Source organism: Cottoperca gobio, chromosome 10 (genome assembly GCF_900634415.1).
Source record: "Cottoperca gobio chromosome 10, fCotGob3.1, whole genome shotgun sequence".
NCBI classification, from domain to species: Eukaryota; Metazoa; Chordata; class Actinopteri; order Perciformes; family Bovichtidae; genus Cottoperca; species Cottoperca gobio.
Window position 1 is genome coordinate 13652864 of NC_041364.1, and position 12748 is coordinate 13665611.

Here is a 12748-nt window from a genome sequence, read left to right on the forward strand (position 1 = left end):
CCCTATCTCTCCCTTAGTGTACTTGTACTCCCACTCAGCCCCTCCCTTCACATAATGTCCACACAACATACAAAGGTTGACTCTCACACGCACGCGCACACACACTCACACACACACACTCACACACACACACACACACACACACACACACTCACACAAGTTTCTGGTGAATTACTTTCTCGACTAATACCATACACACTCCTTCAATTACACCACCAAATAAAAAAAGAGCATTTAAGAGAGAGGACCAACACTTAAGAGGATGTTACTGAGCTATTCCTGAGCACGCACATACAGCTCTTAACATGCTGTTGATTGCTGTAAAAAGGTTCTTGTGTCAATAATTAGCTTGTACTCTGATCTCAGCTCCTTAACAAAGAACTAGTTCACATTGTGGTCTCCGTTTCCAACAAACACATACAGATTTTTTGCCCTCTTTAATAAGTTTAAAGTGGTGAAACATAATAAGTTTCTCATTTGAGTTAATGGATTTCAATCTTCAACACATGTTGACAATATTTATCGAAAAACAAGGAAGGAGGATGCAGCCTGAAACTGAAAACAAACAAACAGGCTGTTCGCTTTCGTCTTATGGCCAGAAGCTGCTCAGCACGTCCGCATTGATCTTCCTAGATTTGATCAAACTCTGCCAGGTGAGAACACTGACATCAGCTCATATGACCTTATTGAATTTAGCTCCACTTGGTGTATGAGTAACAGTCACTGACCTAAGGAAACAGCAGTGCTGCTGAACTAAAAACAATGCTGGGAAGCGTGTGCGTGTGTGTGTGACCCATCTGTCAGTACACACGTGTGTGTCCTTAATAAAGCCTCCCAATCACAATAACACAAAAAGCCCCTTCCTCATCCTTCTTCATTATAGTCAATGTGTATAGATGTCCAGAGTAAACAGGGCAGTTGCCCAGGATACATGTTGCTTCAAGGCATTAGTGGGATAAGTTAATTGAGTTAAAATGGTCATTTACCACAAAGACTGACCTCAGCGTGGTCGCTATGATACTAAAGAAAAGACGCCTGAGATGCATTTCAAATTCATGCAACAACCATACACAGTAGGAGATATTACAGGCACATTACATTGTATAGAGAATTGTTAATAGTTTATAAGATGGTAAGTTTTAAGGATATTAAAGACTTCTTTTTAATCTGGCTTTAATTTGAAGTAATGTTATATTGATTCAAAAGTTTTTAAGTTTTAATCATTGGTCTTTGCATTACTTTTATCCCTGGTGTAGATTCTATTTTATTTTCAACATTTTATTGTTGTAATTTTCACAACTTGCAAATTGTATTTATTTATTTTTTGTCTGTGTTGTTTTAATCTTATTGTGTGCACTTTGGCTGCATGTTCATATGAAAGGTGCTAAGTATACTTTATATATAACATTGAGTTTAGTGACAGCCCTTTTGTTTTCTGTGTTTTTTTATAAGATGTTGAGTAATGACATCTTTTAAAAACAGATAAGAGCCAAATAAGAGCACAAAAAGAAAAGTAAATTATTCAAATCTAAATCAGAATAACTGAGTAGACTCTCTCTTCATATTGACATAATATCTCATCATGACTCATTCATTACATACGTGGTTTCCTTCAGTGACAAGCTCTCAACAGGAAATAAAAAGGGAAGTGAAAAGAGGATGTATATAAGAGAACAACATGATTGGTCTGACAGTTGCTTTAATTTCTATATAAATACTTATTTACTGTAAATCCAGCAGAGGTTGTGTCAGAAAAAACAAAAGAGAAGAACAGAAGCAGCTAACTGTCCACACAGTTGGTGAGAGTGATTTGATCTGGAATTGAGATACAAGAAACGTCCAGCTGCTTTTTTAGACTGGAAAAGTATTCAAATATGATGGACTGCAACATACCAATCAATTAAAAACTCAACAAATCAACAAATTAATCTGCGGCGCTTCTGCTGAAAGATCCATCGGACCTCGTTACAGGTTCGTGCACTCTTTTGTCTCCCTATGTACTTTCCAGTGGTTGAATGTTGTTGTATTTAGAGTTATCTTTATTTATCAGAATCAGAAATCCTTTATTAGTCCCACAACGGGGAAATGTACCTTGTTACAGCAAAAGAACATATGAAGTAAAGTGGCGAGTACACAATAATTAAATAGAATAAAAGGTACAAAGTGGTTAATGTTGAAGTTATAGAAGTGAACATTGCACAAATTATAAAAAGTAAATATTGCACAAGAGAGGTGGAATAGTCCGTTTTAACATTTAATTTTATAACCATGGTCTGCTTAGATTAAAATGCCACTGTGACCAGATAGCACAATAATTACACAAGTCAACACGTCGACAGAATGAATGAAGAGACTATGAAAACATAAAACAAAGCTTTAGAAACGTGATCATTGGAACTATGCATTAAACTCTAATTCAGTATTTAAAATATGACTATGGATGTAAAGACATTGTCATCTGTATTTAAATGTGTTCTGGGACAACGGGATGTAGAAGTAATCCTAAATGTATGACTCATCGAAGGTCATTTATTGTTGAACAAAGTACTTCCTGTTCTGACCAGGCGTGACCAGAGGATACTGCAGGTGAAATAAGAAAAAAAACTGACAATTAAATGACATCCTACCCTCATGAAAGTGTTGTCCACCCTATTTAGATCTATGAGGTTAGGCTAAATAACAAAAACACCTCTCTGTATAATGCAATACAAACTACATCCTTCTTAATGACATGAAGTTGAATCAATTATTCTCTCACACAGTTTCAAAAATAACTGAACAATACAACCTTAAGTTTTATTGCAGGACTGTTTTGTTTTTAGTGTACCAAATAAACTGTGGTATCAGTGGTAACATGATTCCCTTACTTTTATCCAGGCAAACAATGAGGCCTGTGACCAGCTGCCCTCTGGGCGGCAGGCATGTTTCTGGGACTCCAGCGGAGTTCTTCATTCCCTCACAGCATCGTAGACCTCTCATCCAAAAACCTCTCCTTCGTCCCACGAGACCTGCCACAGACGGCTGAGTTTTTAGACCTTTCATGCAACCACATACAGCAACTTAACCGAGGGGACTTCAAAAACACCTCTCTCTTGAGGTTCCTCAACATTTCCTGGAATAGTTTGGAGGACATCGATCCAGAGACGTTCCTCGACACGCCGCTCCTAGAGGATCTAGACCTGTCACACAACAGGCTGAGGAACCTGTCGGACCAGCGGTACCTGCGCCACACGGAGAACCTTCTGGTACTAAATTTGGCCTTCAACAAGTTTGTCACAATGACACTGGGGAGTGAGTTCAGTTCCCTGGTAAAACTGGAGAGATTGGTGCTTGGAGCACAAAACATCAGTACGGGGGATTTCAAGAATATTGCTGAAGTAAAACTGCATACACTCACCCTCGCCCTGGAGAATGAACTGAGTTATACAGCAGGCAGTCTGAACGAGGTTCATGCTCAAAGACTTCAGATAGCCTTCCCTAGTTATCAAATATTTCCCCATTTTGTGGTTGCTGATGCTCTGTCACTCTTTGTTGAAGTGGAGTTGATGAATTTGACAGACGGCTACAAAAACCTGAGTGAGCAGTTGAGCGAGAGAGTAGAAATCCTCACATCTCATCTTTATCTCACCAACATATCAATCGACTGGAAAGACTTAACTCACTATATAAATGTCGTTCTGCGTACATCTATTTCCCATGTGACCATCTGTGATGTGGCCATTTACCATTTGCCTCTTAAAGACACGGCTGTAACCCAGACGTCTGAAATGAAGTCCTTCACATCCAGAAGGGCAGTGGTGAAGGACTTCATCTTTTCACAGGAGGCTGTATACAACTTTTTTATCAACTTACCGGTGGAGAGTTTAGCAATTGTTGAGACTTCAATGATACACATGACATGCCCAAAGTCACCAAGTCTTCTCTTACAGCTGGACTTCTCCTATTGTGCTCTAGCGGACTCCATCTTCTCCAGAGTGGAGGGTCAAGAAAGACTTGAATGTGAGAATCTGGGTAACGTGAGGAAGTTGATTCTGGTTGGCAACAATCTTCAGAGCCTTCAGGTGCTGAGCAAACGTGTGCAGTACATGAAGTCCCTGCAACATCTGGACCTCAGCCTCAACTCCCTGGTTTATGACGGCGTCGGAGAATGCGTCTGGCCACCTAACATCACTAATATGACTCTTTCTTCTAACAGTCTGACAGACTCCGTTTTTAAATGTCTACCAAAAGAAACAGAGACACTGGATCTCCAGAACAACCAGATTTCTGTGATACCATTATCTATCTCGAAACTGGAAAACCTTTCATCTCTGAATCTAAATGCGAACAGGCTGCGGGACCTGCCAGTATGTAAAGGTTTCCCAATACTGAGTGAGCTTCTGCTCAAGTCAAATTCCCTCCATGCACCGTCTGTGAACAAGCTGGACACGTGTCCCAAACTGAGAACCCTAGATGTCAGTTACAACCCCTTCACCTGCACATGCGCTTTGAGGAGTTTCATAAGTCTTGGCATGAAGTCTGAAAGGGATAGTCACACAGGAATTCAATTGTTGAGCTGGCCATTAGACTATTATTGTTCCTACCCAGAGGCCGTTAGAGACTCCACCTTGAGAGATATTTCGATCCCAGAGGTCTCCTGTAATGTCGGTCTTCTGGCTGCCGCCATCTTGAGCCCGGCAGTGATATTAATTGTCGCAGTCGTGACCCTGTGCCATCGTTTGGATGTTCCCTGGTACATGGGTATGATCTGGCAGTGGACCAGAGCCAAACATCGCGCCAGAATGAGTCAAGTTCGACCTGAAGATCTGGTGGGAGTGGAGTTTCATGCTTTTGTGTCTTACAGCCAGCATGATGCAGACTGGGTGAGTAATTCCCTCCTGCCCAACCTTGAAGGCCCAGCAGGAGGGCTCCGAATCTGCCATCATGAGAAAGACTTTGTGCCGGGAAAGACAATTATTGAAAACATCGTCACCTGTGTGGAGAAAAGCCGACGCTCCGTGTTTGTGCTCTCTGCTCACTTTGTGAAGAGCGATTGGTGCCATTATGAGCTGTACTTCGCCAGCCACCAACGCCTTGCTTGGGGCTCGGATAGCGTTGTGCTGGTACTGCTTGAGCCTCTGCCTCAATACCTGATACCATCCAAGTACTACCAGCTGAAGTCCATGATGGACCGGCACACGTACCTGGAGTGGCCTCAGGACAGGGCCAAGCACAGACTGTTCTGGGCTAATCTCAGAGCTGCTCTACAGTCAGACATGCTAAAGCCTCCAGTGACAGAAGTAGAAGAGTGAAAGGAAGTGAGAGGTGGGAAGAGGAACACTGTAAGAGTAAAAACATGTGGGTCATCTGGAGTGTGTGTGTACATTGTAGTCTTCTTTCTTTTCCACATGAGCATACTTTCTTGAGCTTTAGTGTTTAATTTGTAGCCTTGTACTACAAGAAAGATAAACTGGCTTCTTTTAAGCTTGTAAGATATAAATCATATGGCAACGTCTTTAGAGCATTTAGAGGACATTTAATGAAAACATTTATACAAACAAACACTTCAAGTTTGTAACAAAAACAATAAACTTTACCCAAAAATGCTGTTCATTCTTTTGTCAATATCGACTCCCACAAAATGTCACAATATGATTAAACCACTTCAAATGTGTTGAGAGGAAAACTACACACATGCTAAGAAAACTGCATGAGAACTGTATATTAAAAAGAAAAGTATTCTCTCCAACTCTCTAAAAAGAGAGATCCACTTTTAAGGCAAGGAGATGTATTCTTATTCAGTTCTGTGATGGATGATGAAGACAAGAGAGCTTAAAATGTGTCATATGTTGGCGTCATAAAGTCAGTCCAGCTGCATTAAAACGGTGCCTGGAATATAAATGATCAAAAGTTTCAAAGGTCACAGGCGTCAGGTGTCAAGGAAGAGACTGGATGATCATGATTTTCTCGTTGATGCAGAAACGGTGAAGCACACTGAACAGGTTCTCTCCACAACGCGACACCTGCCTCTCCATGGCCAGACGGAAATCTTCCTTCACCCCTTTGGTGATTCCACGAGTCACTGTGTGGTGTCTGAAAAAAAACAAAACCAGGGATAAAATAATAAACACAAACATACATATGTATATGGACTATTATGAGATGATTTGAGATCTATCCAGTAAAGACAAAATCATGGAAACAGCATGTTACTTTTTCCTTAACACATAAAACATGTTCACAAATGAAATGAGATCAAGTGTTATGAAAAGGAAGAAAACTAAATTGACTGCACAACAAGACCAACATCATCATCCTCAACAACAACAACAACAGTGATGACCACAGAAAGATGAGCAATGGCTCAAATAAACAAACGCCAACAAGAAATCAAACTAACTCTTGATGTAAAATGACAGGCCCAAATCAAAACTGGGGGGATGACAAGCCTTGAGTTGGGAATGAAGGAAGGGTGACTGGTGTGGGGGAGGGATGGGACTGTGGGAGGAGGGGCCTGGGGTACCTGTCCATCGTCTGCACCCCTTGTAGCAGAAGGGTATTTAACTCCACCCCCAAGGCGGGACTAGGGTTCCTGAGGGACAGCAATATTCAACAACTCTCAGTCAGTGAGGGTGCATTCAAGTGTCTTAACTTCTACAGCAATGAATGAAGGAGTTTGATTGAAGCATTAGTTTAACCATAAACCCCTTCGCTTTCTAATGTCCGCTATGTAAACAGCATTTTTCAGTTCAAAGCACATTTTTCCCTACAGGCCATGTCTACTTAGATCATCAATCAACATCACTGTTCTCTTTAAAACAGCAACAGAGCGGGAGTGTGCAGAGTCACGATGCAAACTGAAGCTTTATTAGAAAGAGAGGTGCTTACTTGATCAGCATTCCCTGATTGGGCAGCAGCTCCAGCTGAATCCTTCCCCCTTCTGGAGTTCGCAGGTATGCAAACTCCTCCAGCATGTCAATGTCTGACAGAAAATCATGAGCTTATGGAAACTATTATTGAAGACTAGAGAGCACAGACAATGGAACTACAAAGTAATTGTTTTTTTGCAAATCCATTTGTCCAGGCTGAAGTTTGTGTGGGTAGTTACATAAAAAAGGATACTGGTGACATAGTTGAAGAAATTCTCATACTGGAAGCCACCTTGCTGACAGATCTTATCCACTGCCTTTAAAAACAGAATCTCTCCCTGTGGCCAGTCATGCTGCAAGAGCACCACCACATGGCCGAGAGACAGATCGTCACGACTGTCTGTGAAGGTACGGAGCTGATTGCACAAAAGGAGAAAAAGAGAAAGTGGGTTGTACAGAAATAGTCGCAGTCCAACTATAAAAACAATAGAAATCAAGTAGACTTAACTAGTTAAAGTACCTTGAAGCAGGCCAACATCAGCTGGAAACAGAAAGGTAACACAGCTTTGCTGGTGCAGGGAAGCAATCTCAGGTCATTACCTATATATGACAAAAATAAGTCCCCCATAATTTGCTGATGTAATCACAGTTATACATTTCTCTATCACATGATAAATGGTGTCATTCATATGATTTCTGTGTCGAGGGACAACAGTATTTTCAACAGCCAGTTCTTTCACAGTAATATGTAAATGGAAGCAAAGGTAACTTCCTTAGTAGTATTAATATTGAGTTACTGGTTACCAATCTGTCAACGTACAGGCACACACACACAATGCCACTTTTTTAGCTCAATAGAAAGAGTATATGAGATGTCGTTTTTAAATAACAAAGAAAAAAAAGCTGTTCATAGGTCAGAATCAGTGACTGAACGTTGAGCTACAAATGCAGGACGTGTTTACCTTTTCTTGTTTTGGTCTTGACTCTACCCCAGTCCTCTGGGCTCTTTGTTGGTTCTTGGGTCGGGGGCATCAGCCCGCCAACAACATCAAGCAACTTCTCACAGGCCATCTGATTAACACATACAGTACAGTACATGCATCACCTGTCTAAACAGGGACGGGCTATTATACAACATTTTGTACAAAAGGTCATTAAGATAAATTGGCTACATTTATTTGGTAATTTTTACTTCAAATCCTCTTGTAAGCACATGTTGTCCGTGTGTTGTGAATATCTTTTTGCAGGGTCTAAAACCTTTTCTGAAAGTTATTGGTAACTATATGCATGTCTGGGAAGGTTTATGGATAATTTAGCATATCAAATAATGCAACATAGTAAAGCTTTGCATATTCAAAATGTGTGTTTGTGTTTGTGTGTGTGTTTGTGTGCGTGTGTGTGTCTGTGTACCCTGTACTCTCCCAGTGCGTAGTGGCAGGACGCCTGCTGTATGAAAGCCCTGTGGTGCTCCAGACTGCCCTGACCTGAGGGGCTCTGCTGCCCAGGCTGAGGCTGCTGCACTGCAGCCATCTGGTGCAGACTGGAGAGGGCCTTACGGTACTGTCCCTGGAGACACACATACCCACACACATAATCAGCATATAGTCACAGACAACTCAGGGAGACAGATGGAAAAATATTTATCTAACATTTATAAATGTCTCCCAATTAAGAAAACTAAGTATTGTATTATTTCCATTAAATGTCCCCCCCTGTAATCTACTTGTTGTGGTTCATAACCTTTATTTGCCCCCATTCTTTCAAATATTGTATTCATTAAGATATACAGTATGTGTTGCTATATCTTGTTCTTTGCTGCTCCTCCAATTACTTAATTTCCTCACAGATAAATAAAGTCAATTGAATCCAGCAAAAACTGAAAAAGTACTTTATAAACATTTCTTCTTTTTTTAAAGAATATGAACGACAGACAAAAGGAAAGCATGGTTCTTGTCACAAACAGAGAATGAAAACATCACAACCGTTTCTTGCCTGGTATATGATCATGTCGCTGAGGAATATTCTGAACCACAGCCAGCTGTCGGTCTTCCAAGAGGCACAGATTTTCTTGAACTCTGTTAAAATGTTACAAAAACAAATGATAAGGTGATTCCTTTATCCCTCCTTAAAGACAATTAACGAGAGATAGTATACAGAATGTTTTTGTTTAGGATGAATTGTATTGTGTTCTATTGCCCCATGTACAGTGACAAACATTCAGTTGAAGAACCCTGATTTGGTTTGGGTGTCTGAAGAGAATAGGTTGAGTTGGCTCTTTAATGCAGAGATGTTTGTAGTAGCCGGATTTATAGAAAAATGTATGGCAACTAAGACAGAGAACACTGTATCCATCATAAAGGGTGTTTACCAGTTTCCAGGCCATCGTGAGAGTGAAGAAGGTCCCAGCTTTCCCTCGCTGTGCGGAAGCTCTCCAGAGTCTCCGACCAGCTGGGCATCTCAGTCTTGTTTACCAAAATGTGACGACCGCGACCTTTTCCCAACCCCTCCTCTTCATCTGAGCTCTACAATGAGAAACCCACCCAGACAGGGTGCAAAATTAACTCGTAACAAAAAAATGCATATACAACAGAAAAACACTGCAGTCACATACAAAAATCTATTTAACAACACATACAGTCATGACTAGAAAAATCTAAATGATTTCTGATCTGTCCTCACCATCGCTTTCTCTCTTCCATCTGCCAGTTTGCGTTTCTTATGTGCATGTTTCGTTGCTCCTCTTTCCACCTCCACATCATTATACACCAAGCTCAAATCCTCTACCAGGATCCACGGCCCAGAGCTCAATCGCATTCACACCTGCCAAACATAAACCCATCATTTGATCTTTTAACCTTTCATTGAAAAGACAACAGAGACGCATATCCTGAAGAGCTAGAGTCAAATGAACAAACACAGATAGAGGCTGACCCTGGAACAGTGCAGGCTGCACAGATGAGACATACAGGAAGGCGCTGCGGAAGAGGACGAGTGCAGCACAGATGACCACTTGACTGCAGCAGCGGGACCTCGTGTCTCCTTCCAGTCCAGGCAGGTAGCGACACAGCTCCTTCACTCTCTGCATCATGTCCACATAACTCCTAGAGAATAGGGTACACACAGAAACAGAAACATGTGTATATTAACATCTGCAAGTACTGCAAGGAGTATAAGTGATCTAAACAAGCTCTTTCCCTGTGCACATTAACAGCATTCTTAACACATGAGGGAACTGTCATTTGCACATATTTCTGTAACACCAGATTGTTTCATTTACTTGTTTCTTTTAATTAAATTAAACGTTAATATTGAGATTCTAAGTTTATGGTTGACTATTGTATTGTAATATACACGTAGTGCTAGAAAATTTGCACAATTTAATATTCCTACACTACTATATACATCAGCTATCTGTATTGTACTGAAAAGATATGCGCTGCCTTGCAATTACATTTCATTATGATCTATTCAGACTCCTGTCGGGAGTCTCCGTCTCTTATGAGACAGCAATATCTATTCATCCATTTATAACAATGATGATGGACTTCACATTAGAACACCTCTCAGTATAACTCAGTACAATTCAACAGCACAATAAAACTACAGCCTCCAATATTACAAGAATCACATGAATACAAAACAACCATGAAACACAGTACTGGCTGATTGATATGCAGACAGAGAGACTACCTCTGTCCCTTTTCTCCCTGCCACTCGCAGCGTGCTCCAACCACTGCGAGGATGTCCAACAGCCTTTCCCAAGGTTCTGCTACCACTGACGACTTTTCCGTCAGGCCGTCAATCACGTAACGCTGGGAGCCACGGGACACAGTGGGTGACTTCAGAGACCCACCTTCTTGAGAGCCTGAAACAAAGAACAAGAAGAACATAAAAACATGTCTGGCAGGCAGTACATAGAAAAACATATAGAGGACAATAAATCTTAATGTTTAGTGTATCACACAGTTACAGAAAAGGAAAGTACAACATCAACACAGAGCAGCTTTACCCTGTATCTGTACATCAGCTGAGGGTCCACGGGTTACATAGCCGATGTAGAATTCAGCTGCTTTCAGCATGTACTTCTGCATCAGGCTGGCCGGCAAGCGCATGTCCATGTTGTTTATGACCAAAGGAAGGACATCACACACTATAATAATAATAATAACAACAAATTAGTTCTATAGCAACTTGTTTTTAGATGGAAAGCAAGTTTTAATCTGAGTGTTTCACGCACCAAAAAGTTTTCTGAAACAGTTGACAGGAGTCTCCACATTCTCTGATGCCTCCGCCTCTAACAAGGTTTCTCCTAGATTGACCTAAAACATACAGCAGAATGTTAGCCGTGACTGTTTTAGTGCAATTTAGTTTAGGTTCAAATGTCAACACACAAGGGTTATACTTTTAATACGTACCCCGTGTTGGACCACAGACTCTGGAAAGCGCTTAAGAAGAAGGAGCAGCATCTCTGCCTTCTCCAAAGTATTGAAACACTGCTCTGTGGCTTTCAGTAGCATCTCACACTGCACACGACCAGGCAGTGTCTCAAAAAGCCCTGTGGGAGACAAAGAAACACAAATACAGTGTTGTTTTTTTCAGATTTCACTGTTCCCCACACTCTCTGACAGTGATTCAAACTCATCTCACCTCGTAGAAACTGTGCATGTTTGTCCTGAGAGTCACTGCGCAGTGCAGCTGTGATGACACTGATCTCTCGCCAAACAATGGGCTGATCTGGAAAGTTTATAAACCTAAAGAATGGACAAATCATTGGTAACTGTTAGTTCGGACTCAGCAAAGTACACTTGTGCCACAGAGATAGAACAATGTAACTCACATGTCATACAGCAGTCTCCCCGCCGAGGCTGTCCTCTCTGCATTGCGTTCAATGATGTACATTTCATACTGTGAAAACAAGGCAACCACATTTTACAATGAACTCATAAGAGAGGATCCACACATTGCAAACGCGTGATAATGCTTGACTGATACATTTATAGAAGTGCATCCGGTGGTTACATTTTAAGCAGCTAAGACAAATGCTTAATGTTACCTGTATGTTGAAATCTGCAGGGTAAAGGGTTCTGGCAGTTATGAGCCAGGCTTTGGCCGCACAGGGATCATCAGAGACCAGCTCCCGGGCTCTCTTCACCAAAAACTCGCAGTCTTTTTGAGCTGACATTTTACATGAAGCTAATTTTTAGTCCCGAAGGCGATAAACCGAATCCACACGCAGTTCAGGCTGTAGTTTAATGCATACGGTTATTTTACACGCATACGTCTCGGTGCATCAATTTAAAATGAAAGCTGTAACAGTAAGTCAATGTTAGCGTTAAGCTAAAGAGAGCTGCAGCTAGCAACAAATAGCTAGCTGACTTTCAACTGACATCTTTGCTACAATTGTTCACCAAACCAATCCCTATTATTCAATTATCTCGTATACGTTAAACAACCATGAATATTAAGAAAAAGAAAAACAACTAAAAGCCGTTTAGAAAGTACAAGGCAAAGCTAAACCTTTATTTACCGGCACAGTCTGTAACGTTACGATAATGACGTCACAGCATGGTCGTAAAAGTATCGCGACGTCCTGCTTTACGACAAAAACAAAATAGTTCAGTCAGTTACACGACCCCAAATGCCTACTGTTTACATCAAACAATACAGTTAACTAGTTTAGGAGTGCAAATGTGAAAGAAAATATTTCTGACGGCTCAAAAGATCAAAATGATTGTGTAGGAACAGGAGTTTATATTCCACAATTTCACATTCAATTTAGGGACTACAATTGTAGATACTTTATCCGTCAGCTGAGATGATGGCATACATCTTTGGTCTTCAGTGGGTGGAAGAATGAAGTATATGAAGTCAATCAGAAAATATCTAATGTTTAAAATGTT

General features: G+C 41.0%; 2 protein-coding genes across 2 annotated transcripts; one reads left to right on the forward strand and one right to left on the reverse strand.

Moving 5' to 3' along the window:
* The first annotated feature begins 1715 nt into the window (after positions 1–1715).
* tlr1 (toll-like receptor 1) lies at positions 1716–5346 on the forward strand. Its single transcript, XM_029440939.1, has 2 exons — positions 1716–1971; positions 2878–5346. The coding sequence occupies exon 2, from the start codon at positions 2922–2924 to the stop codon at positions 5289–5291; it is 2370 nt and encodes a 789-aa protein (XP_029296799.1). The 5' UTR covers positions 1716–1971; positions 2878–2921; the 3' UTR covers positions 5292–5346.
* Positions 5347–5494: 148 nt separating this feature from the next.
* ints10 (integrator complex subunit 10) lies at positions 5495–12595 on the reverse strand. The gene is given in 19 exon segments (XM_029440940.1): positions 5495–6072; positions 6503–6571; positions 6868–6961; positions 7102–7264; positions 7369–7448; positions 7811–7919; positions 8259–8414; positions 8841–8923; positions 9217–9370; positions 9528–9656; positions 9658–9668; positions 9780–9949; positions 10539–10713; positions 10858–10998; positions 11086–11167; positions 11264–11403; positions 11496–11599; positions 11686–11753; positions 11902–12595. Coding segments are annotated over 19 exon segments (2214 nt in total). The 5' UTR covers positions 12031–12595; the 3' UTR covers positions 5495–5915.
* Positions 12596–12748: the final 153 nt, after the last annotated feature.

Bases quoted from the DNA above. Each gene is read 5' to 3' on its own strand.
- tlr1 (XM_029440939.1), top strand. From the start codon at position 2,922: ATGTTTCTGGGACTCCAGCGGAGTTCTTCATTCCCTCACAGCATCGTA.